The 26,190-nt window shown below is 49.5% G+C and overlaps 2 protein-coding genes and 1 non-coding gene across 5 annotated transcripts in view; 2 read left to right on the top strand and 1 right to left on the bottom strand.

Moving 5' to 3' along the window:
• The first annotated feature begins 38 nt into the window (after positions 1 to 38).
• VPS16 (VPS16 core subunit of CORVET and HOPS complexes) lies at positions 39 to 18,412 on the top strand. The gene is made up of 24 exons (XM_072943921.1): positions 39 to 198; positions 11,837 to 11,925; positions 12,204 to 12,301; positions 12,378 to 12,506; positions 12,586 to 12,730; positions 12,826 to 12,941; positions 13,042 to 13,164; positions 13,295 to 13,350; positions 13,721 to 13,812; positions 13,902 to 13,994; positions 14,148 to 14,224; positions 14,655 to 14,786; positions 14,882 to 15,009; positions 15,138 to 15,173; positions 15,361 to 15,469; positions 15,634 to 15,768; positions 15,861 to 15,969; positions 16,064 to 16,161; positions 16,245 to 16,352; positions 16,661 to 16,738; positions 16,835 to 17,004; positions 17,087 to 17,183; positions 17,907 to 18,010; positions 18,126 to 18,412. The coding sequence occupies exons 1-24, from the start codon at positions 146 to 148 to the stop codon at positions 18,268 to 18,270; spliced, it is 2,520 nt and encodes an 839-aa protein (XP_072800022.1). The 5' UTR covers positions 39 to 145; the 3' UTR covers positions 18,271 to 18,412.
• LOC116279151 (U6 spliceosomal RNA) lies at positions 8,959 to 9,065 on the bottom strand. Its single transcript, XR_004188507.2, has one exon. It is a non-coding gene; the product is annotated as a U6 spliceosomal RNA (small nuclear RNA).
• A 5,744-nt stretch (positions 18,413 to 24,156) lies between the features above and the next one.
• Positions 24,157 to 26,190, top strand: part of PTPRA (protein tyrosine phosphatase receptor type A) — a 115,408-nt gene continuing 113,374 nt past the window's right edge. For all 3 annotated transcript variants that reach the window (XM_072943920.1, XM_072943919.1, XM_072943916.1), the window contains exon 1: positions 24,157 to 24,449. The gene's annotated coding sequence lies outside the window, so the exon portion shown is untranslated. The remainder of the gene's footprint in view (positions 24,450 to 26,190) is intronic.

The following is a 26,190-nucleotide window of genomic DNA, read 5'->3' as shown; positions in this document are numbered from 1 at the left end:
GGTCAAGTGCAGCTGCCCACAGTGGTGATGGCCGTAGCGGCGGCCTCGCCACGTGACCCGGACGGGCGGAAGCGGAAGTGCCTGCCGGGATCCCGCGTTAGGTGGGTGTCCCCTCGGCGCTGGCCAGCCGCCGCCTGCACCAGCCATGGACTGCTACACTGCAAACTGGAACCCGCTCGGGGACTCGGCCTTTTACCGGTGAGCCGCCCCGCTCTCCCGGCCACGATCCGGCTTACCCTGCTCGCCCGCTCGGGTCCGCCCCTCTCCGACTCTCCCCGGGTTTCTATCAACTAACGAACAGCTGCCTGTGGCCCGGCCTTCCCCTCTCCGGAGAAGGAAACCGAGGCAAAGCCGGTGGTCACACAGGGGCACAGCCCAGCGCTGAAGCCCAGGTCTGTCGGCTCCCGGAAGGATGCTCAGATCATGTAGAGGGTTGCCGCCCTCGGGTGACAGTGAGTGCCTGGTCTTCTGCCGGGAAGTGCTGCTGAACCGTCAGACCAGAGGGGCGCTTCTAGGGGAGGCGGGGTCGCACGGCGGGCGGGGTAACTGTGCCTACCAAGGCTGGGAGGAGGCGAGTCGGGAGTGAACCAGGGGCAGCGCGAGTGAGGACCCCATGTTAGGGGCAGCCCGCTCAAGAGAGTTTTAGAGTCCTAAAACGCTAATCTTTCTAAAGTGTTGACTGATCATCTTATTACCCTGATTAGGATTTTTCAATGGCTTTCCTCCTTTGTTAGATAAAGTACAAACTTCTAATCATGTTGCATCTGTAAATCGGCCCTTATTTGTTTCTTCAACTCTCCTATCCAGATTTTCTGTTCCAGTTGCACAGAACAGGACCGCATCACACCAGGATGTTTCATGGCTCCCTGTGTTTGCACTAGCTTGCATTTCCTTCTGTGGGCATTTCCCTCTTTACCTCACTGGAGAGTTCTTGCTCATCCTTCAGGACTTAGTTCAAGAGTTCTTTCCGAAACTTTCCCTGACCGAATCCCAATAGAGTTGACGTTCAGTTGACTTTCCATTGGGTCTCAAGGACCCAGGGCTAGGGTCTGTTATGTATGGCACAGTAGGGCAATATCTGTATAGCTTTCTTCTGCTAAACCAAGTGCCCTGAGGGCTGAGAGCATATTTCTAGCATCCCTTTTTCTCCAATGTGTATGTAGAATAGTGCCTGTTATGTAGTAGTTGCCTAATAAAGTTTTAAAAAATACTTTATTAATTGCAACTAAAGATCACAAAGACTTCGAATTGCGGTCTTCTTTCAATAGTATACAGCTGTGCTAGTTAAACTGTATACCATTGTTATTCACATATTAAAACTTTTAAAAAAACATTTTTTATTGAGTTATAGTCAGTTTACAATGTTGTGTTAATTTCCATTGTAGCGCACAATTTTTCCATTTTACATGAATATACATATATTCATTGTCACATTTTTTTCCACTGTGAGCTACCGCAAGATCTTGTATATATTTCCCTGTGCTATACAGTATTATCTTGTTTATCTATTCTATATATGCCTGTCAGTATCTACAAATTTTGAACTCCCAGTCTATCCCTTCCCACCCCCCTCCCCACTGGCAACCACAAGTTTGTATTCTATGTCTATGAGTCTGTTTCTGTTTTGTATTTGTGTTCTTTTTTTTTTTAAGATTCTACATATGAGCAATCTCATATGTATTTTTCTTTCTCTTTCTGGCTTACTTCACTTAGAATGACATTCTCCAGGGACATCCATGTTGCTACAAATGGTGTTATGTTGTCGTTTTTAATGGCTGAATAGTATTCCATTGTATAAATATACCACCTCTTCTTTATCCAGTCATCTGTTGATGGACATTTAGGCTGTTTCCATGTCTTGGCTATTGTAAATAGTGCTGCTATAAACATTGGGGTGCAGGTGTCTTTTTGAAGTAGGGTTCCTTTTGGATATATGCCCAGGAGCAAAACTTTCTTTGATACATGAAATGTCAGCCCTTAACACTTCTGAGATGGACAGATGCCTTGTCGCAATTTTTAGAAATGGGTTGAATTTGTTGCTTAATTCTTATCTCTTATCATTGTGCCTGTACAATGTGAAAAAATTGCAAAAATTTAGTTAAAAATCAGTAAAGGCAGTAGGAAATAACAGTGATTTAAACTGTTTTTGTGGAGAAAAGATGTCAGTTGACATAGGTAGTCATGTAATTTAGTGTTTATCAGAGTGTACTTTCAAAAATACTAACTTGTATTACTTTTGAAAATATCTGTTGCCTACATGGGCTTGTTAAATAGGAGAGTGCTGAAAATGATGATCTCATTGTCACAGGAGTCCCATTTATCATATGGAGTCTTAACTTTGTTTACAAACCTGTAAAGTTTGAAATGAGTGTAAGCGCTGAGTACGGGATAGTCACGACCTGTATGGCTAGCCCACCCTTACCTGTGCTGTGCTGACAGGAAGGGGTAGAGGTGTAAGCCTTGCTGTAGAGGTTATGTTATTTTTGCTCAAAGATATTGAGCCTTCCTATGTACTAGACACTCTGCTAAGTACTTTATGTGTATCAGGTTGTTTAAGTCTGACAGCCCCATGAGGTAGGTATCATTATTTTAACTCCATCTTACTGATGAGGAAACTAAGACACAGAGAAGTTAGATGACCAAGTTACACAGGTAGTAAGCAGTGGGGCCAGGACTGGAACCCAGTCTTCTTCTAGGACCTGTGTTAAAGCATGGCATTTTTGTTTTTAAGCAGGAAATTAAGTAACGCGTTCTAGCTTCTCTACCAGAGTGGCAATATTTTAGGTGCAGACACTTGGTTTTATTTGTATTTGTGCATAGCCTTTTGACAGGACTTAATACATGTTCAAGTAAGTGAATGAATGATAAGCAGGTGGCAGACATTAGAGCCTTATCTACAGGATGAGATTCTTTTGCATTGGAAGCACTGTTCTGGAAAAATCCAATTTGGGAAGGCAAGGAGAGGAAATGGTGACAAGTTCTTATGGGGCTCCAGAATTTTAGCCATTTTTATTCTTAAAACCCAATTTGGGATAATTCTGTTAAATAATTTTGCCCAGCCCTTTGTCAGGCTGAAAGTGTATTGGCCAATAAAGAGACATAGATCCTGTCCACTCTAATAGAACTTACAGCCAGCAGGGGAGACAGTTGATAACCACAAATGAGTCCGTATTTGTTTGAGCACAATTGGTGAGGTAAGTCGGAGGTAAAGAAGACTTTCTGAAGGAAACAGTCCCCCCCTCCAGAGGATGAGTAAATGTAGGTGCAGGGAGTGGGATCAGAGAAAAGCATATACAAAGGTCCTGAGGCAGGAGAGGCAGAGACACTCTCCATGTTTAGGCCAAAGAGAACCATTGCGGCTGGGGGGCAGGACAAGAGATGAGACAGGTGCTTTTCTCTTAGGAGCCACACCCTGCAGGGCCTTATAGACCACCGTTGTTTGAAGAACAATGGAAAGCCTAAATGAACGGATTGGTGTGATTGGATTTGTGGGATGTGTGTATGTGTTTTAAGTTCCTTCTGGAGACAATGAGGGGATAAGTTGGAAGTGGCAAGAAAGAATGGAGGCAAGGGAGACTGGTTAGGAGGCTGGTGGAATAGACCAGGGAGAAGTTGATTGTGGCGAGCACTGGACGTGGAGAGAAGGGACCTGTCTGGGAGATATAAGGGGGTAAAATCGAAGGAGATTGTGCTGGGTTGCACTTTTAAAAGATTACACAAAGAGACATTTAATTGTAAACAATGAAATTATTTTGGCCTCCCCCGACCAGATCTACTGTTGTGTTCCCAGCCTGCTGAGATGTGCCCCATCTCTCTGACTTCTCAGAAGCCATGTGCTATCAATCCACACCCTCCCTCAGCCACAGGTTTCTCCAGCTGTTGGTGTCCACCACCCCCTGCGTCATGGTCTCCTGAAATGCTGGCTACATGCAGCTTCCTAGGCCAAATCTACTCTGTTATCTGTGGGGTGGGTCCTGGGAATTTGATCTGTGTTTTAACAAGCAACCAGGTGTTTCTTTGCTGCAGGAAAATCTGAAGACTACCACTCTGCATTGTTTTCCACCATCCCTACCCCTAAAGGCTCCCTATCAGATCTCAAGGACTGTACTCAAGTCACTCCATCCTAACAAAAAATAAACGTCCCTGTTCAAGAAACAAATCAGTCCCTCCTCGTCAGCCCATCTTTTGCTCCCCTACCCCAAAGGTCTGAAAACTGCCATCTACACTTACTTCCACTTTCCCTCTTCCCACCCACCACTCACTCTGGTCTGATCACCCTGTTCTCAGTGACATCCTGCTTCTACAGTGGGCACAGCTCAGGCCTCATGTGAACTTGACTGTCTGGAGCATTGGATAGAGGTGACCTCCCTTCTTTCTTGGGATTTGTATTTAACCCTTTAACTATAAAAATTTCAAATGTACAGCAAAGGAGGAATAGCAGAATGAACACCCACAGCCATCATTTAGGCTTAAAAGTTGTCATCGTGTTGCAGTACATTTGCTTTAACTACTTTGTAGGTTAAGGGCTATTAGAAGAAGGTCCAGTATACATAAATGTACAGAAAGTAATGCAGTGGACATCCCTGTGCTTAACACGCAGCTTCAGCAAGTGTCAGCAGCTTGCTGTTCATTCTCTTTTCATTTTCCCTTCATCCTCCTCCCCCCACAACACACACATACTTTTTGAGACCATTTAAAGACAAACACAGATGTATCTTTTCAATCAAATACATTTTCTGCTATAGTTTAAAATAAATTACTCACATAACTTCACTGTGCATTACTTTGGAAAAAAAAATGACAGTTGCCTGTAAAACTGCAGTAGTCTTTCCCACCAAACAAAATTAACATTTGATATCTAACAACCAGTTCTTACTCAGACTTCTCCAGTTGTCTTCAGTATCTTTTTATCACTGGTTTATTCAAATCTAGACTCAGATAAGAATTATTCATTTGCTTCTCTTAATTAAGTCTTAGTTAAGCCTCTTGTAAACTTGAACATTGCCATCTCCACTCTTCACTTCTACCTCTTGTTTTCATGACAAATTGGAAGGGGAGTGCCCTCTGCAAGCTGGGGTTCTGACCTCACTAGAGAAAATTTAGTTGTAGCCCACTGGGTGGTGGTTTGCTTGGCCCAGAGCTGTTCCACAGTCACTGGGCAAGCAGGACGCAGGCATCTCAGGCCCAGATAGGGCACAGGGGAGCCAGAGCTGGGGGCCAGGTTCAGGGAGTTGCACAGGGAATGGGAGCATCACTGTGAGCAGGAGACCCGGAGCACGTAGTGTCTATGTGGAGAGAGGTTCAGGAAGGTGGACGCCAGTCCAGGCCAAGGCTGTGTGGTCACCGAGGGATAGTGTGTTCTGGGCGCATGGTTGGTGCAATGTCACCAGATGTCCTCATAACCCACACTGCTGACTGATCCTGTAGATGCTGCAAACAGCCGGAGGGCCCCTTCCTCCTGCAGTGTCTCTGTACTACAGCGCCCTCTACCGAGAAGCTTAGCATCTGGCTCGCTGTGGAGCACGTATTAAAGGGTGAATTTGGAACTGGGAAGCAATACATTGATAACTGACGTGGTCCACCCTTTGGCTGCTCGGCTTCCATATGCGTCCTCCACACACTTTTGAACTCCTTCACAACAACCAAACAACTCTGTATTTCTGCTCAACAAGATACTACCATCCTTCTTACAAATAAACTACTCTTTCCCAAAATGAGAAAACACAGTCTTTGCACTGATCACTGTATTAATTACCCCTCAAACTGAATTACAGTCCCACTGAATATTTTGTCACCTAAAAATTTAAATTTGTGTATAAAATAAAAACGGGAAGACGAGAAGACAGTGGCTAGTACATACATAGAAACACAAGCATACAAGCACAGAGAAAATACGCAGAGTGCCTGCAGTCACTTTGTAATTGGTCACCAGCTCATAGTTGATATCTTTGACTTCCTTCTTCAGCTGCCCATCCCATATTTCCCTTACCCTCAGCCAGAACCTCCAGTGCTCTGGGTTTTTTACATAATGAAGTGACCCAAACCTTCATTTCTCAGTCATTTAAAAATTTTTTGGTTGCTGATGTTTTTCATTAATCTTTACTGTTAGACATGGAAGTCCTTAGAGGTGTCCTAGATGGTCTCCTGGGTTTCAGAGATAGTCCTCCTTGCCTCCATTGTGTAGCAGCAACTTGAATTCCCCTTGGCAATCAGGATAATCACTTCAGTCAGTAAATTAACCCCATTTTCTTGCCTGCTGGTTCCATCGTATAAGGAGCCCAGAATGGCAAGGTGGAGCTCTTATCTTCTGAGTCAGTGAATCCATCGGGTCCCCTGGTGGAAACATTCTCCCCTTAGGGACTAATAAGCTCTCCAAACCAAAAGATCTCAAAGTTGCTGGAACTGGAAGCAACATTTTAATAAGAGAATCATTGGGTGTAATAGTGAGAGCACCCACTCCCACTTCCACTTGTTAATTCCAGGTTCCGTGTATTCTGACTGTGGAGGTGATAACACCATGTCATGGTCTCTGATACAAAGCATAAGCTTGCATCCTATAAGACAGTGCCTCATACTTTTAGAATATTGTCTCCCAGTTGGTGCTGTAACTGAGTCGTCATTAAATTTAGGACAGCCACTTCTGGGTAATGGGGTATAGGGTAAGAGTAGTTGATTCCTTGGATGTGAGTCCACTGCTGTACTTAAATTTGCTGTGCAGTGAGATGCTTGATTAGATGCACGGCTTTGCAGGGTGCTATCGCGGTAGACAAGACATTCTGTAAGTGCACAGATGGTGGATGCTAGCAAAGGCATTACAGGGAAGGAAGACACATCCACACCCAGAATTTGTGAGGACAGCTCTTTGCCCATGATGGAAGAGGTCCAGTGTAATCAGCTTGTAGACTGGTACCCCTGGGAATGATGCCATACTGGGGCCATGTGCTCGTCTCTGCTATTGGCAGATTAACCACTCAGCAGTAGTGTTAGCCAGGTGAGCCTTGGAGAGGGAGGTTCCCAAGACATCTACCTCAAGTGAAGTCATCACAGGGTTTTCAGGCACAGGAAAGCTAGTCTCGTGAGACACAAAAGGGCAAGCTACTTCCAGTGGTGAGGAAGACACAGAATGACTTGGGGGTTCAAAACTGTCATTCTCATCTGAGTCTAAACAGATATCCCCCTTCCAAGTTTCAGAATCCCTTTCTTTCCTAATTAGTACCCTGACTTTTACATGAGAAATGGTGTACTGGGGAATTGAGCTGTCAGTTTAACAACCCACACAGCTAAACTCTGCCTTTGATTTTCAGAATTAGCAGCTGTGTCACTGCAAGAACTAAGAGACTTTTATGCTGTCACAGGAGCTTTCTGCTTCTCAGACCATGATTGGAGCTGAAAGTTCATGGACCTAAGCTTGTCATTTTCTCTTTGTAAATGTTCAGGTGCACTCAAAATAACCCTTCTACACCATAGCCTGTATAATCATCATTACTGCCATATGGTCAAGCACAGAGGTCACTCCCAAAGGACATATTTGACTTGGTGTTTCACCACAGTGAACTGCAGGCTTGATTAGTTGTGATGCTTCTGCAAGCAGTGGGCTACTAGCATCCATTTCCCATTGCAGAGAACTCAGCACTGCACTCAGGCCCAAGCATGTGACCAAGCAAATCCCCAAATCCCATCTTTAGAGTTTTGTCTCCTGGGACCACTCCCTGCGCCAGTTAATCTGGGTCCATTCGGGAGACTTAAACCAGGAAAGTTTAATAAATATAAGGAATTATTAAACTGTGACAAAAGAGTAACTGTGAGATATAGGAAAACTTAGACAGTGACCTAGGGCTAAGGGAGAGTACCCCGAGAAAGCTAAACTTGGAAGGGGGGCCCTTCTCCAGGCTGGGGTTTAGACCGTGAGACGATACAGTTGCAGCCCACTGGATGGCAGTGAAGCTCACTGGTTTCCCCAGAGCCAGAGTTGGTCCATAGTTGCTGGGCAAGTAAGACGCAACCCTCTGGGACTCAGTGGGTAAGAGGACACAGGCAGTCTGCAGCTGGTGGCCAGTCGTGTGGGTGTGCAGGGGCAGTCACGGAGCTGATGCAGGCAGCCTGGAGCACTCAGTGACTGGGTGCATGGTTGTGCAGAGGGGTCAGTGGAAACACTCAAGGGCACAGGCAGGGTAGCCAGCAGCCAGGCATCTCGTCATGCTAAGGAGGTAGGGCCTGGCGTGGTGGCGTGGGCAGGAGGTCAGGAACATCGTGCCTGTCCAAGGAGTCGTGAGAAGGTGATCACCAGTCCGGGCCAGCCTTGGAGGTTGCTGCATGGCTGGGTCAGAGCAACACCAAATGTTCTCACACCCTGGCGCAGGCTGCCTGCCCTGCTGCAAAGCAGCGGGAGAGCCCCTTCCTTGTGCTCTCCAGCACCCTCTATTGAGAAGGCTTAGCCTCCTCACTGTGAAGGAGTAATGCTTAAAAGAACAGTTATCCCCAGAACACGTATGGAAGGATGAATATCTATTTCCCCATCAAATTTCATCTAAGGATTTTAGTAACAGAATGTCAAAAAAATGCAAATGGGGTTAAAAAGTTCAAATACTGCAAAAGTATATAGCCTACATATTGTGAGTCTCCATGTTTCCCAGCCTCATTTGCCACCCTCCCTGAAGGTAACCAGTGTCTCTGGCCTAGTGTGGAGGCCTGTGGGAGTTTTTCTATATATTTACACACATACATGTGATTATATGTAAATATGCTTGTCAAAAATATTTGCTCAGTTTTTATTGCATAAATGGATTCATATGGTTCTTAATGAGCTGCAGCTTCCTTTTTTTTTTTTTACTTAACAATGTATTTTAGCGATCACTTCATGTCAGTATACACAGTCACCTTGTTAATAGTCGCATAATATTCCCCAGAATGGGCATAGAATAGTTTATTTAACCAGTCTGATTTTGTTTTTGTTTTTTTTAAAATATGAAACGCTTCACGAATTTGCGTGTCATCCTTGCGCAGGGGCCATGCTAATCTTCTCTGTATCATTCCAATTTTAGTATATGTGCTGCCGAAGTGAGCACCACCAGTCTGATTTTGAAGGAGTTTTTTTAAACTATTTTAAACAGTGTTGCAGTGAATTCATACCTTTGAGTACTTGTGCAAGTAGTCTTATAGGTTAGACCCTTGGAAGGAAATTGCTAAGTTAGAGGGGGTACGCACTTACCAGTTGGATAGTGTTTCATTTTCTGTAAGGGCTGAACCATTTTATACTCCCAGGAATGTGTAGGGAAGTGTTCATTTTCCCACATCTTCAACAATATTATATGTTATTTATTAGCCTCTTAATTTTTGCCATTCAGATGGCTAAAACATGGAAATAAATTTAAAATTCATTTTTACCTAGTCATTAGTATGTCTGTTCATATCTTTGACTATTTTTCTATTGTGTTGTTTCTACTAATTTGTGAAGAAACTCTTTATATGTTCTCCATGTTAACCCTTTGTTACAAATGTGACACATCTTACAGTGATCATTTGACTTTTATGTATTAATTTTTAATGTACATATTTTAACTTTTTACGTAATAAAATCTATCTGTCTTTTCCTTTGTAATTCTGGGTTTTGTGTCTTGCTCTGAAAGACTTTTCTGTAGTTTACATAATGAAAATGTTAGCTTACATTTTTCTCAAGTTTTTTTATGTTTAGTTTTAAAATATTTTCACATAAAGTGGTGTATTATTAGCCCTTGGCCATTTTTCTTTTACTTTTATTTTCACTTTTTACAATTAATTAAAGCCTTTTGTATTTTTAAGAACAGTATTCCTTTTTCATGTGTTACTTTTTTTCCCTTTTTGTAGTTTGTCTTACTACTTTGCTTTTGATGGACTTTTTAAATTTTAACTATTTTAATAAATAACCATTAATGTGGTTTAAAAACTCAGTTTCATTCCCATCTCTACCCCTCTTCAACTGATTCCACCCCTCACCTGCAAGTAACCATTGTTAATTAGATTCTTAGAAATTTTTCCAGTTTCTTTTTTTAAATAGAAGCAAATGTAAATATATACTTTTTAACCCCTCTTATATAGAAGTACACAGAAGTTCTTAAGTTTTATTTAGACTCATTTGTTAGTCTTTTTCTTAGTGACTTCTAGGTTTTATATCATATTTAGAAATTGTTTCTACTTTATAAAAATAAGCAAGATTTGTTCTGATGTGGGTTTATTTTTGTTAACATTTAAATCTTGAATTCCATCTGGAAAATATTTTATTGCAGAGATTAAATAATGAAGTAGTATTTATTGGGGTTCTTCCCATATGGCCCATTGTCTCATTTCACGTATCAGTTCGCACCAATTTGAAATGCTGTCTTTCTTACATACTCTATTCCCAGATATTTTTCTGGATTCTCTTCTGTTCCATTGATCTGTTTACTTACTCCTGTGCCAAAAGGAGTTTTAATTAACTTTAGTTTTTAAGTGTATTTAATTTCTGATATATATCTGTTCTCACATTTTCAAATGTTCTTACGTATTATCCAGTATTTTCTCTCTCAGATGATCTTTTTTTCCCCACCGATGAACTATAGAATCAGTTTGTGCTTTCCTCCCCACCCAGAAATTGGGGTGATTTTTATTGGAATTCTTGCGCACTTATAGATCATTTTGGAATATTTTTCCATGTTTTCTATATCCTTAAGTAAGCTTTGATGTGATTTTACAAAAAAATTTTTAGTAGGTCTGTCCTTGGGTACCTTATAGTTTTATTGCTATCATGATTAGAATCTTTTTAAAATTATGTTTCTAATTAGTTCTCACTAGCCTATAGAAAACTAACTGGTATAGAAAATATATTGATTTTTGTTGATCACTTTCTGAGCTCTTTAGTCATTGTTCCATAGACTGCTTTGGATTTTCTAAGTACACAACCTCATTATTTGTAAACAGTAGCAATCTCACTACTTCTCCAAAATGGAAACTTCTCTTTATTTTTTTTCTTAAATTATGTTGACTAGAGCTCCAAGAAGGATATCAATAGAAGGTGATGATGGGTCTCTTCCTGATCTTCAGTGGGAAGGCTCCTGAAATGATACTAGCTGAAACACCCTCCTTCTCGAATGTTGTCTTCTCTTGTTGACCTGGATTAGTGCCCACTCCTTCGCTGTCCCCTTTTCCCCACCTTCAACCATCAAGTGGTGGCATTCCTCAAGCCTCCTACTCCGTCTTCTCATGCAGCACACACTCTGGTGATCCACACCCATCTCAGATTGCGGTCGTCTCGTGCCACTTTGTAATTTCAGTTGCCTCCTGTAAGCCAAGCATTCACAGGTTGGTATCTCCAACCCAGGACTCTACCCAGCTCTGGACTCACTAAAGAGCTCCTCTTTGCTTTCTTTCAGGCATTGCTCACTCAGTACCTCTAAAACTGAGTTCAGTATCAACAAGCATTGAAGTGGACGCCTGGGTATAAAGCCCAGGGGTCAGATTCAGTGTTAAGAACCAGAAATAGAAGAAAGGCTCCCTAACCTGAGAGGCCCTCCTGAAGAGTCTTATTTCCTGCTAATGCAGGCGCCAGCTGGCCGCCCCCGCCTAGTCCCACCTCAGTCTGCGTCCTGGCTTATTGGCCGTACAGCCTGCCCTGCGGCATCCTCTGCTCCCTTACCTGCTGTCCCTAAGCACGCGTGTGGTCAGTTAGCCTATATGTTTCCAGTCACCCCCCTCTCCCTGCACATGGGGGTCCTCCTCAACTTTCCTGTGGAAGACGAATGGAAGCTTTAGGGGCTCCTCTGTGGCTCACCCCATCTGAGCGCAGGGTCATGAGACTAACCTCTGCTCGCCTCTGTGTGGGCAGGAAGTATGAGCTGTACAGCATGGACTGGGACCTACAGGAGGAGCTGAGGGACTGCCTGGTGGCTGCTGCGTCCTATGGGGGCCCCATTGGTAAGTCGCCCACTGCCGTCTCATGCTCTGGGACCACGGCGAGAACTCAGAGTCCTTGATTGCTGGTGGTCTCTCTGTTGGGTGGTTCTTGCTGGCATGTGCTACCCACCCCCACCCACCCTACTGAGATGCTTTTAGTTCTGGTTCTCCTGAGGCCTGCTGCACATGGGGTGGGCCTAAGGAGCTAGTTGTGAACTAGTTAAGCAGGCTACCTAAGGCCTGCCTCACACAGAGTGGGCCCGGGCAGCTAGGGCAGAAGGTTCCTTCTCAAACTGCAGCACTGCTGAGGAACCCCTGGAAGAAGGAGAAGGCTGCCAGCATAAGGCCGGTTCTCGAGATCTACTCAGCTTCCGGCGTGCCTCTGGCCAGTCTGCTGGTAAGCACCCTGCCCTGGGGCTGGGGCCAGGGGTTCACCCTGAGGATGGCCTCAGGAACCTCCCTCTTCTCTGCAGTGGAAGAGTGGGCCCGTGGTGTCACTGGGCTGGTCGGCCGAGGAGGAGCTGCTCTGCGTTCAGGAAGATGGTGTGGTGCTGGTTTATGGTCTCCATGGTGACTTCCGGAGACACTTCAGCATGGGCAACGTAGGGGCCCGAGGGGCTGGGGAAGAGGGATGGAGTCTGGGGCTCTGAGTCTCCCTTAACCTACGGCCCCTCTCTCCAGGAGGTGCTCCAGAACCGGGTCCTAGATGCCCGGATCTTCCATACTGAGTTTGGTTCTGGGGTGGCCATCCTCACAGGGGCCCACCGCTTCACCCTCAGTGCCAACGTGGGGGACCTCAAACTCCGCCGGATGCCAGAGGTGCCAGGTGAGCCCACAAATGTGCCTCCAGACCATGGGACCATCAGAGGCAGAAGCTGTGGGCCTTGGTCACCCTGTGGTTGTCCTGTTCCCTGGCTGCAGGTCTGCAGAGTGCACCGTCATGCTGGACCACGCTGTGCCAGGACCGAGTGGCACACATTCTTCTGGCTGTAGGACCTGATCTTTACCTCCTGGACCACGCAGCCTGCTCTGCAGTGGTGAGGGGTCCTGCGTGGGAGTGAAATGGAGGGACTGGGGGAGGCAGTGGGGAGGTTCTGAGAAGTCAGTATCTCTGGTGTCCTCCTGGCCCTGCCCCAGACCCTCCCTGGCCTGGCCCCAGGAGTGAGCAGCTTCCTGCAGATGGCTGTCTCCTTCACCTACCGACACCTGGCACTCTTCACAGACACAGGCTACATCTGGATGGGGACAGCATCACTCAAGGTGTGATCCTGGGACAACACAGGGGCACCATGCCTTGTCCAGGAAAGATCTGTTGGGGGTAGGGGAAGGGCTTTTCAACCAAACTGGCGACTGCTGGGACATGGCTATGACATTCCCTGCACCCTTTCAGGAGAAGCTGTGTGAGTTCAACTGCAACATCCGGGCCCCCCCGAAGCAGATGGTCTGGTGAGGATGGGGGTGTTATGCTAGGGGTGGAAGTGGATGTAGCCTTGTCTCCTGGGACATGTTGATTCAGCCTGTCTACTGACCAAGCCAAGTGAGCTTATCTTCTCTGCCAGTGCACATTTGAGGGAAACCCCAACCCACTGTGGGCCCCAGATGCCCCTGGTTGCTGACAGCACAGGGTGAGAGGGAAGCAGACAGATCAGCCAGAGGAATGGGATAAGGGACAGCAAGCATGTGCAGGGCTAGACCCAGGCAAAGTGATGTGGGAGACATGGCTGTGGGCCAGGCATCCTGTGCGTGTCCCAGACATTTATGTGTGTGTGTGTGTGTGTGTGTGTGTGTGCGCGCGTGCGTGTGCTGCTGCCCACAGGTGCAGCCGTCCTCGCAGCAAGGAAAGGGCTGTCGTGGTGGCCTGGGAGAGGCGGCTAATGGTGGTGGGCGATGCACCTGAGAGCATCCAGTATCCTTGGAGGGCTGCCAAGGGTTGGGGGGATGATAGCCTGCCCTACCCCATCTCTTCGTGCTCTTGGGAACCTTGACCAAGCTTGGGTTTGTGTTGGATGAAGACTCCTACCTGGTGCCTGAGCTGGATGGGGTCCGCATCTTCTCCCGCAGTACCCACGAGTTCCTGCACGAGGTTCCAGGTGAGGCCCTCACAAGGGCACTGGGTGACCCAGGGCAGGGGCCCCTGGGCACCACGGCTGCCCTGGGCTAGTGCCGCAGAACAGGATCAGGGCATTGAGGCAGGGCTGAGGCTTCCTGCCCCCTTCTCCTACTTACCAACTCCATTCCTCCAGTGGCCAGCGAGGAGATCTTTAAAATTGCCTCGATGGCCCCTGGAGCGCTGCTGTTGGAGGCCCAGAAGGAATATGAGGTAAAGCCCTGGCTTTTCCCCCGGGCCCCAGGATGCTCTCCTTCCCCTCCCCCTTCCCCTGATGGGCCCAGCCCCTGCATCCAGCTGCCACCTGTCAGGACAGGGGTCCAGCTAGGACACTGGGCTGGGCTGGGCTGGGCTAGGGAGGGTTGGCTCAGGTAGATGGAAAAGACATAGTGTCCTCTGTGTGGTGATAGGGAGGGGCAGGGAGCCCCCACTATTCCCAGTCTAGGCACAAGTCAGGGCTACTATTGAGAGGTCTCAGGGCCCCCCATAGGCTATGGTGGGCTGATATGGGGTGGGGTGTGGGCTCCGACCTCTGCAGCCCGCCAGACTAGCCCATTTGAATCACAGCCCCAGAGGGGTGGGGGCCAGACTGGCGGTGTTCCCTGCCATGACACATTGTCTCTTGCACCCTCCCTCACCCCAGAAAGAGAGCCAGAAGGCTGATGAGTACCTGCGGGAGATCCAGGAGCTGGGGCAGCTGACCCAGGCCGTGCAGCAGTGCATCGAGGCCGCAGGACACGAGCACTGGCCAGACATGCAGAAGAGTCTGCTCAGGGTCGGCCCAGGAGGCAGGGCTGGAGGGAGGGCCGCTGGGCAGGGGTGGGCTGGCAGAGGGGAAGCTCTCCTCTCTTGCCCTCTGGCTCTTCTCAGGCGGCCTCGTTTGGAAAGTGTTTCCTCGACAGATTTCCACCAGACAGCTTCGTGCGCATGTGTCAGGACCTACGTGTGCTCAATGCTGTTCGAGACTATCACATCGGGATCCCCCTCACCTATAGCCAGTATCCCCAAGTGTGCTGGAAGGGTATTTACTGCCGTGGGTGGGGGGAAGGGGCTGGAGATGACGCCTAAAGGTCCTTGGCACGTAGGGCTCGTTCCCCTGCTGGAGCCTTAACCGAATGAAATACAGATACAAGCAGCTCACCATCCAGGTGCTGCTGGACAGGTACAGCAAGCCCAAGGGTGCTGGGAGGGGCTGCAGTGGGCAGCATTACAGCGCCGGACGTGCTCCTGTGGTCACTGCTCCTGACCCCTTTCCTTGGGATCTGGGAGGCCCGAGTTCGAGGCTGGGGCCACTCTGCCCTCTTTCTACCCACCTCACCCCCGGGCCCTTTACCCCCCTTGCCTGCCAGGCTTGTGTTGCGGAGGCTTTATCCTCTGGCCATTCAGATATGTGAGTACCTGCGGCTTCCTGAAGTGCAGGGCGTCAGCAGGATCCTGGCCCACTGGGCCTGCTATAAGGTGAGGATGTAGGACAGAGTTCAGTGGCATTTAGGGGCTTCTAGACCCTGGTGAGGTGTAGCAAATATGAAGTGTAGACTGAAAGGGTGGGTCCTGATGGAGGCAGTGGGAGTGGGGGCTAGGAGATGAGAGCCAGGTGTGTGTGACACCCCTTCCCTCTGCAGGTACAGCAGAAAGACGTGTCTGACGAGGATGTTGCGCGGGCCATTAACCAGAAGCTGGGGGACACGCCTGGCGTGTCTTACTCAGACATTGCCGCACGAGCCTATGGCTGTGGCCGCACGGAACTGGCCATCAAGGTAGGTGCCTAGCCTTCCCCGGATGCTCTGATGTGGGTAGTAGATGCCCCCAGGCCAGCTCCTTCCCGCTGTGCCTTCCTCCCCACCCGCAGCTGCTGGAGTATGAGCCACGCTCCGGGGAGCAGGTACCCCTTCTGCTAAAGATGAAGAGGAGCAAACTGGCACTAAGCAAGGCCATCGAGAGTGGGGACACCGACCTGGGTGAGCAGGGTTTGGGTGAGGGCAAGGCTGGGGTCTCTGAGGAGGGCAAGTGGTAGTAGGGCTGGAACCCCCATCCCACCTCATCATCCCATAGTGTTCACGGTGCTGCTGCACCTGAAGAATGAGCTGAATCGAGGAGATTTTTTCATGACGCTTCGGAACCAGCCCATGGCCCTGAGTCTGTACCGACAGGTGTGTGCGGTGGGCAGGGTGGGACTGGAGGCTCCGAGCCCCTGAGTTGGCCTTGCTGACTGCCCGCTTGCCCGTTGCCCCAGTTCTGTAAGCATCAGGAGCTGGAGACGCTGAAGGACCTTTACAATCAGGATGACAACCATCAGGAGCTGGGCAGCTTCCACATCCGAGCCAGCTACGCTGCAGAGGAGGTCTGAGGGCCACGGGGCGTGTGGGGCCCACGGGCTGGCTTCTCCTCCAGGTGTCTGGGCCTTGAATGTGGTGCACACCCCATCTGATCCTCACTGTTGAGGAAGAGCCTGAGAAGACATGAGGCCAGGATGGGGGTTGGTCCCAGAGGAGCCGGCCTTCCTGCTAGGGACACTAGAGCAGTGTGCCCAGCGGGTGAGGCTGGCACTGGCGACCCTGGGCACAGGGATGGGGAGAAAACCATCACCTAGGTGGGGAAAGCTGAGGTGCTTTGTGCTGTGAGCTCAGGTGTCCCTTCTTGTCCTGGTAGCGCATTGAGGGGCGAGTCGCAGCTCTGCAGACAGCAGCCGACGCCTTCTACAAGGCCAAGAATGAGTTTGCAGCCAAGGTCTGGCCCCTTCTTTTCTGCGAGCCTCTTCTTCTCCCCTCCCAGTATCCCCCCATTGTCTCTCTCATTCCTGTCCTGCCTCATCCCTGTCCCCAGGCCACAGAGGATCAAATGCGGCTCCTACGGCTGCAGCGACGCCTAGAAGACGAGCTGGGGGGCCAGTTCTTAGACCTGTCTCTACATGACACGGTCACCACCCTCATCCTTGGCGGCCAGAACAAGCGCGCAGAGCAGCTGGCGCGTGACTTCCGCATCCCTGACAAGAGGTAGGAGAGGGCCCGGTCGGCATGTAGTTCCTGGGATCCCCTGGCCCCTCCTGCAGCACCTCCACGCCCAGCTTCCCCACAGGCTCTGGTGGCTGAAACTGACCGCCCTGGCACATCTGGAAGACTGGGAAGAGCTAGAGAAGTTTTCTAAGAGCAAGAAATCACCCATCGGCTACCTGGTGAGTAGGGCCCACCCTCCACCCCACCTCCAGTGAGGGAGGGTCCTCCTGGGGAGAGGACCAGGCTCAGAGACAGGCTGATGGCCTGTTCACGCATCTGTTCAGCTACTCCACAGAGTTAGTGGGTGCTTCCTGTGTATGCACGTTTGTGGGCCAGGCACGCGGGAGGTGGGCCCAAGTCTGCCTGCAACTGTTGGCGGTAGGGAGAATCAGCTGCTCTTCCCAAGGAGGACCATGGGGGACACCATGTGCCTGAAGGAAAGTCCTGTTGGAGTGGTGGTGGAGGGGCACAGGGAGGAAACATTTGCGAGGCAGTGGAGGATGTTGATAGGTTGGTTTTCTGTGGCAGGCGGTTCAGAGGTGTGGCAGGTGGTTCAGAGGTGTGGCAGGTAGTGGGGCTAAGGGCAGCCTGGGAGGACAGCTAATGCCTGCTGTGAGTGGGTAGCAGTGGATGGTGGAGTGGATGCATGGAATTGTTGGGTTTCAGAGCTCCAACAGATCTTTGGTTTAGGTCGTTTCTGCCCTAAGAATGTTAGGATCACAATACTGTTGTGTGTGTGTAACTGTTGTATGTGTATTTTGGGCAGGGTTGAGGGGTATAATGTGGGGTATAATGTAAGGTATACATACTGAAGGGTATAGTGTAGCTACTGGGCTTTGTTCATAAGAGAGGACAGGAGGGCTCTGCCTTATCTTTTCCCTTCACCCTCTCCCCCTCCTAAGCCCTTTGTGGAAATCTGCATGAAGCAACACAACAAATACGAGGCCAAGAAGTATGCCTCCCGTGTGGGTCCTGAGCAGAAGGTCAAGGCATTGCTTCTCGTTGGGTGCGTCTGCCGAGGGCCCCGAGGGTGCTGGGTGGCTAAGCCAATGGGCTGATGAGAGGCACGGTTTGTGCCCCTGGGCAGCCCAACAACGTCTCCCCTCCTGCTCAAATCCCAGGGATGTGGCTCAGGCTGCAGACGTGGCCATTGAGCACCGGAACGAGGCAGAGATGAGCCTCGTATTGTCCCACTGCACCGGAGCCACGGACGGGGCCACAGCCGACAAGATTCAGCGGGCCCGGGCACAGGCCCAAAAGAAGTAAGGGGCCTGTCTGCACATGTCCCCGAGCCCTGGGCCTGGCAGAAACGTCACTGCTCATCCATCTCTTCTTCCAGAACAAAGTTGAGGAGCTGGGGTGTGGTGGGAGCTGGGGTTCTAGTTGTAAATAAAGCTGAAACATTTTAGAGTGCTTGTATTGTGCAATCCAGCCTGAGCGAAAACAAGCTGGAGGCAGAACCATCCAGACACCTCAGGAGCTGAGGGCTCCTGTGTCGGGCTGGAGAGGAAGCTTCTCCAGCGATAGTTACAAGAGACCTGCCCCCCTCCACAGTTACTAAGGAAAGTCCTCACAAGCACACAGGCCCTAGGAAGATTATGGGGAGAGATGACATAAAATGTAATGAACACCAAGTCATCAAGAACCACACTGAAAAGCATTGCACGTGTACACACACAAACACACACACGAAACTTGCTAAGCACTTTAGCTCTGTTTTCATTTATTTCACAAGACAGCCCTGGGAGACAGGTAATACCACCCCATCTTAAGAGAAAATTAGGGATTGAGGACTGGGGAGCAAGTATGTGGCAAGACTGGGATTTGAACCCATATTGGACATTTGGGGGCCTTAGAGCTGCTCCTTGGCTGTTGTGGTAACAGAGGAGGGATGACTCAGCCGGACCTGAAACAGGGCCCTCTGAGCCGGGGATCCTGAGGCTAGGCCCCTGGTGTGCACTCCAGTGAGGAGTGGAGGACTGATGAGAGGTGTGCAACCGCTGCATTGGAGGGATCAGGGAAACCCTGCCTACTGGACAGTGGGGAGCAATTCCTGAGTGGTCTCTGGGCTGAAAAGAAAAAGAGGATGGCGTTCTCCTTTAGGCAATTCTGCCAAGGAAGGGCTGCAGACTGGCGACCCTTGGCTCCACCCTCCCCCCCGATGGAGGCTTCACCCCTAGTCAGTAGGAATGCCTTCATGGCCTTCAGGGCTCCCAGTCTGTAGCCTCAGTCTACACTCCAGTGCACCTTGGCTTCATGCCCCAGCATCCCTACCTAACACCGAGGGCATTGTCTTTCTTCTTGTGGCCCCCTTTAGTCTAGAAGGAAGACAAAGGAGGAAACCAAAGCCCAGAGAGAAGGCAGGCCTCCCTGGAACTTCTGGCTTCCCCTCTTTAACGCCCCTAGGACTATGCTTAAAAAGAGCGAGAGACTCAGCTTGGTAAGGTGTTTCTTTTTCTTCCCCTACCTGGTTTGTAAATGTAAATTTGTGAAAATCCTGCAAGGGGATATAAAGCAAACTGTAAGACAACCATGTATTATGCTCACCTCTTATTATATCGTTCAAGAATTTGAACAAGATAAAACAAGGGATAGTGCGCCTGCCCCACAAGGTCTAGGCCATCAGCTGAAAGACAGGTTGGGGGTGACTTGGCAGTGGGGCCTGGAATCTAAAGGCTTGTTAACTCACATGTCTGGCAGTCGAAGCTGGTTGTTGACCTTAGTTCTGCCAGCCAGAACACCTGCAACCTGCTCCACCTCACAGCATAGCAGCCAGGTCCCAAGGACAGCATCCCAGGAGAGCCAAGCAGATAGGTACTGCCTTCCCTAACCTAGTTTTGGAAGTCACACAGTATTACACCTGTGTTTGCCAAGGCAGTCACACAGGCCTACCCCACCCAATTCCAAGGGGAAATAGATTCCACCTCTTAATAGGGAAGTAGCCAGGCTCTGGAAGAGGGTGTAGAACTGGAAATGTGGTCAGTTTTTGGAATCACAATCTGGTACTACCTATAAATCTTCTCTCTCAGAATCAACAGACACCTGGGGAAAGGAAAGGAGATTCTCAATGCTGGAGATTGGAGGAGAATTTTTTTTCCTCCTCAGTCTTGGCCTCACAATTCTTCACTGTCCTGGTAGCTCTTCCACGCCTTTAACAAATGTTTTCTCCAGCTTTCCTAACGAAAAGAGGTTTGGTACCATCCAGTCCTCTCTCTGGAAGGGGGGCGCTGGGCAGTGCATTTAGAATGTACACAATAAAAAGCCTATGTCCCCAAAGTAACATACAGCGTAGTTACTCATGTGATATGCGAACATTAAACACTGTACACATGAACTTTAAGAAATATGTGAGAAATAACAATAATGACATTTATACAAATAGTGTTTACAACTTTATACAAAGTGTGTGTGCCTGTGGAGAAGCACTGGAATTTTCCCTGGGAAGAGTTGTTTGAAAATTAAAAGCAGTTTTGTATAGTCTCTTGTAGAGTTAAACATTGCTTCCCACCCCCACCCCCACATTTTATCATGAAAACTTCCAAATATACAGCTAAGTTGAAAGAATTTACAATGAACACCTGTATACCCACCACCTGGAGTCTACCAGTAACATTTTACTAATATGCTTAATTTTCATACATCTGTCTGTCCATCTGTCCATCTTATTAATCCATCTTATTTTTGATGCTTTTCAAAGTAAGTTGCAGTCATTCATTTACCTCCCTCTGAATACTTCTGAATGTATTTCAGTAATTAGAATGCAGTTCATTGTGTGCTTTTTTTTAAAAGACAAAAATCTGTATGTGATGCTCAGATCCTAACTACGTTTGCTGAGTTTTGACAAATGCATACACTTACAGTGATTATTTTAAAAACAACTTGTTCGAGCCTCACCTGGAGCACCAAAAAATAAAAAACAACTAGTATTTATTTTTCAAATCCTCAGTTGCTCAACCATAATTAGTGTAAAATGCCTTTCTCTACCTTGAGTGATTTGTACAACAGGCTTGGACCTACAGTCACAGGTAGAGTAATCTTGGCCAATGGAAGGAACTAGGATTGAGCCTGGGACCAGGATTTGGGGCCTCGGGTCAGAGAATTTGGAAGCATTTCTTCTGGTTTAGGATATCATTGGCAGCCCTGGAGTGAGAGTCAGGGCAAAGGTTCCTATAAGCCACCTTCTCAGGGTAAGGAGGCTGCAGTCTCTTTTGGGTATAAAACAGCCAAATGACTCTTGGGTATAGACAGTGAACGGCCTGGGAAGGCACCTGGCTCTCATTTACTTCAACCTGCTATCTTACTGCCTTGCTTTATTTTCATTACAGCACTTAGGAAATGTTCTTGTTCATTTGTTTATTGTCTGTCTCCCCATCCAGAATGTAAGTTCCTGAGAGCAGAGACCTTTTCTGTTTTATTCCCTGCTGTGTCCAGCACATGGTCTGCACTCAATAAGTATTTGTTGAGTGAATGACTCATTGTTCCATTTATTAGATGGGGAAAGGAGGCCCCAAAAGGGGAAGTGACTTGCCTAAAGAAACAGGCATCCTTTACTCCCATCCTCCAGCTCTCCTTCTAGTCCAGTCCTTTTCTCATAAACCTGTGACTAGGGTCTCATGTGGGGTGGCTGAAAAGTGCCTACGTGTAGGGTGTGCTCTCGTCTGCTGGGACTAAAGCAGGACCAAGAGCAGGGCTTCGGCCTCCTCTCTCCTCACAAGAAGTCTACCTCTCTCAGCTCCTCTCTTCTCTCCTCCTCAAGGAGAGCGCTTTGCCTTGTGGTGATGGAGGTAAGCTGTGGACACCTGGGGCATCAGTAGGATGAGAAGTCTGGACAGATCTCTACAGGTGGGCAGCTGAGGATGGGACTCTGTTCTCTCCCGCTGCAAATAGGGTCTGTGTGGTCACCAAACTGAAATTCCCTTCTCAGGGTCTCGAGGATGAAATATGCAAGGCCCTGTCTCTCCTTGGTGTGAGGTCCTGTCACCTCTGCACACACACCACAGATGCTCTGACCACAGAGCAGCTGTCTCATGGAGAGAAGGAACTGCATTTCCTGAGAATGGGTTACTTGCCAAGCTGTACATGCCTGCGATTCTCAGAACAGCCCTGGGAGGTTCCAGGAAGAGAAGCAGAGGGAGACTCAGGTCAAGCAGCCAATGGCAAGGCTTGAAACCCAGGGGCTCTCTGACTACCACACTCAACCACAGCATTTCCCTAAGTGTGGTCAGATTCCATGGGGATACTTCAGATGAGCTCAAGGATGAATGCTTTTTATTTTAATAGCTATTTTAATGTAGATTAGGAAATATAAGTAGCATGTCAAACCCTTTTATGGTAGTATTAAGTAAAATCAGAAATTAAAAAAAATTAACCAAAAGAAACATATTAAGGAATAGTAGTGTAGGTTAAATGTAGGTAAAGCAAGCCTAGTGGAGTTTGGTTCTGGGTGCTCCTGTCCTGGTTACCCAGGTACCTCCTGCACTCGCAATCATTATTTTTCAAGATTTCCAAACAGTTAAGTTCGGACTTATTCACTTTTCCTTTCAGTGTGCGGATAGTGTTGGGGCTTCCTGGGTAACTGGTTGGTGTGCAGAAGGACCTGCCCTCCTTGGTGCCCCTGGGGTCCAACAAGAGATCGGGGGTCTGTCAGGCTGAGGCGTCTTGGACTCAGCCATTTCACAACACTTCTGGGTCAGCCTTGCTGAGAGGCAGCGGGAGATACAACTGCTACTCAAGGAGGACTTCCCCGTAAGGGAGGAGATGGCCTGAAGGAGGCCCACTGCACCCCGTATTCCCTGGCCGTGGCTCTGGTCAACACATACTTATTCCACAAACACCGAGGGGAGCAGGGTATAGAGAGTCCTAAACTGGCGCCCCAACTCGAGGTGGTGGGGGGGACTGGAGGTGGTGGGAATGCCAATGGCGGTGAATGACAGCTGACATGGACTTCTCCTGCTCCGAAATGTCTCCGCCGCATCATCCCTGCCGCGAATAATTGCCACCAGTCACAGGCCCTTCCCCTTGGGGCGGGCCGAACCTGGGACTCTGCCCGGCGACGGGTGGGAGAGGGTGGCTCAGGGGCTGCGGGCCTGGAAGAGAGGCTCCGCCCACCCCAGGCAGCGCGGGCTCCAGATCAGGGATGAAGGGTACCCCAGCAAGCTCCGCTTGCGCACTGCTGTGCAATGTCTCCAGCCCACAGACTCGCAGCCACAATCCCTGTGCGGTTCCTGCTTGGGGACTAAACCAGGGGAGTGTCTCAACCGCCACCGACCAAGACTAATTCATCGGCCTTCAGCCGTGCATCCCCAAGTCCTGCAGCCTGGGGACCTGCTGCCGCCCAACATACGGACCACTTTGAGGCGCCCACGTGCGGCAGGGAGCGCTGGGAAGGAGGTCCGCGCCTTCTACCCAGTTCCCTACCCCAGAGGGAGACGCATACATCTCCCTGTCCTCTCTGCACTTTGAACCTCCTCTCTCGCTAGGCCTATCGCAAACGACACCCCCACTGCAGAGCAGCGCGTGTAGTGTTTCTACCCGCCTCTGTGCGAGCCAGGCCCCGGTACGCCCATCTGGAAAGCTGGGAGATTTCCCTGCGGCTCGGTGGGGATGGCGTGGGTTGAGATGATGTAAAACGACAGCCACGGTACTAGGCCTCTTCAAGGGGCTTTGTAGATACGTCTCCCTCCCCAATGAGAGCCTCCGTTCCTTAAATATCTTGCAGCAATTAGAAAAGGAAGGAAACAAAATCTGAATGGAACACGTCTGGAGATTGGAATGGAAAGACGACTTCTGAGTTCCAGGCTGCCCTGGCCTCATTGGTGTAATTTGCGTTTGGCCTCAGTTTTCGCATCTGTAAACTGGGAAGAAGGCACACGTCCGGGGGCTGGGACTATCGAGAGGCGGAAGGCGTTGGTGCATGGACGGCCAGTGCCCCTGGAGTCCGGCTTCCCAGAGGATTGTGCCGCGGTGGGGCGCACATCTCCCGGGCCACGGGTGAGACCTTGACGCCTCGCTACGCGGTTCTGCGCCCAGGATGGGCGGGCGGGCGAGCGAGCACTCGGAGGCGCGCAAGGGCGGGGCCCGCGAGGGCCGGGAGACGCCCTTCCGGTGTGGGCCAACCAGCGCTCGTCTCTGAACCGCCAATGAAGAGGCGCCTTACAGCCAAGGCCGGGTCTGGAGCGAGGCTGCGGCGAGTGCGGCGCTGACTGAGGCGCGCGCGCGCGATCCCGCTCGGACCCTGGGCTGACGCCGCCATCACCGCCGCCCGCCCAGTTGCCCCTCAGCTGCTACCCCTTGCCATGGAGGCGAGGCCGCCGCCGCCGCCGCGGGGCTCTGAGCCGCGGGCCGGGCGGCGGCCCTGAGGGTGTGTGGCGGGCCGAGACGCCGCCGCGGCACCGAGGCGGAGCCGCCGTCCGCGTCCCCAGCGGTCCCGCCCAGCGCCGGACTTGGTGAGTGTTCGCGGCCGCCGCCGCCCCTGCGGGCTCTGGGGGTGCGGGCGGCCGTCGGGCGCGGGTGGGAGGGGTCCCCGGCCGGAGCACAAATCCCTCTTTTCCGGGCAGAATCCATCCGGCTTCTCCAGGGATCCCACATCCTCGTGCTGTCCGTAGGTGGGGGGGGGTCCCCGGAAACGCGCCCCGGGGCGCCGACCCCTCTCCACTGCCCGGGAACTTTGCGTCCGTCCTCCTGGGCCCAGGTCGGGGCGCTGCCATAGTTCATTCTGAAAGAAGAAACTTGGACAGTGAGAACACAGTTTGCTCAGGTCCATTTAATGGGAAGAAAGAGGAAAACTGGCATGAGAAAATTTGCTCTTGCAGTGACCAACTTTTCCCTTGAAGCCCCCCTGGCCCCTCTGTTTTCCGTCCACTCCCAGCAGTTGAGGCCGCTTAAGAAGGGAAATCGGGACTCGGAGCTGCCCAGAATTCAAAATGAACCAATTGGGAATGCAGATCCCCTCCCTTTTTACTTTGGTAAATAACACAGAAAATATCGTTTTTTGAAAAATTATTTCCCAGTTGTATTTCCTGAAGATGAAAATAATAGTAGCAGATTTGAGCCCAATGTTGAGGGGTTTTGTTTGTTTTTTGAGATCAGTGAATGATGTCTGTAAGACAGGAAAGGAGGAATGTTCAAAACCTCTCTAGGCAAGGTGAATGCCTTCAGAAGCCTGTGCCTAGGGTAGGGATTCCTGCTCTTGAACCAGTCACATTTCCCACAAGAGCTCTCTTCGCTTTCCACCTGTTTGCTGTTAAGGCAGCTCTAGAACCAGAAGATGGTGGGCGAGGAGAGGACTGGCGGTGGAAAATGGGCGAACATCTTCCAGCCTGGCCACTCCTTTAAAAAGCACAGATCTGATGCTGTCACTTGTTTACTTAAAACTCCTTTGCCTTCCTTTTCCCATGGGATGGATGAAGCCCAAAATGCCTTATCAGGTCATACAAGACCCTTGACAGTCTTGCCTCGACTTACTCTTACTTTTAGCTTAATCCTTCAATTCTCCTTCCCTTCATCCCTGTCTCTGGCCTTTCAGAGTAGCTTGATGGCCTGTTTACATATTTGGATGGTTTTGCTTGTGTGAGCCTCTTTCCTCCCCCTTTACTTGGCAATCTCCACCTCTTCCTTTAAAGCTCTTCTCGTTTGAGAAGCTTGATGAGGGCAGGAGCTGTCTTATTTAACTGTCCATCTCTCATGTTGAGAGATTTCTTCCTCCCAATTGTCTTATAGGTCCTGTCCCATCTCTTCCTCTTTATGCCTCTGTTCTGTTTACTTCCAGGTACCTACTTCCTGAGAGAATCTTTCCGGAGTGTTTCCTGCTTAGAATGCACACTTAGGGCTTTTAGTATCTTGATTCCTTCCCATCTCTCCATGTTCCGCACCTCGCCATCCAGCCCCCATAAGTGATCAGCAGGCAGGAACTGTTATATCCCACAGGTCTTCAGTCTGCTTGACTGTCTCTAAAAGGCTGAAAGCCCCATGTCTCTTTTTCACCTTGGCCTGCCTGAAGTGGCCTGTAATATGTGTACTTGGAGGCACGGTGGGGGATCCAGGAGACTGTTTACTGGGTACCTTTTAGACACTTGTTTACCATCTAGGTGAAATAGAACCAGAAAAGCCAGTCCTCTGATTTAAGTGCATTCATGTAGTTCTATTTGCCCGGCAGAGTTTTGGAGATACAAAATAAAACTGAGAAAG

This window comes from Vicugna pacos, chromosome 19 (assembly GCF_048564905.1).
Source record: "Vicugna pacos chromosome 19, VicPac4, whole genome shotgun sequence".
Taxonomy (NCBI): domain Eukaryota; kingdom Metazoa; phylum Chordata; class Mammalia; order Artiodactyla; family Camelidae; genus Vicugna; species Vicugna pacos.
Note: the sequence above shows the minus strand (reverse complement) of the source record. Positions and strands in the feature narration are given on the sequence as shown.

What these genes read in the sequence shown, in the direction of transcription:
- VPS16 (XM_072943921.1), top strand. Translation starts at nt 146, where the DNA reads ATGGACTGCTACACTGCAAACTGGAACCCGCTCGGGGACTCGGCCTTT. An exon ending in GTCCTATGGGGGCCCCATTG is followed by an intron (nt 11,926 to 12,203) that starts GTAAGTCGCCCA and finishes CTCAAACTGCAG; the next exon opens with CACTGCTGAGGAACCCCTGG. An exon ending in AGGCCCAGAAGGAATATGAG is followed by an intron (nt 14,225 to 14,654) that starts GTAAAGCCCTGG and finishes CCCTCACCCCAG; the next exon opens with AAAGAGAGCCAGAAGGCTGA.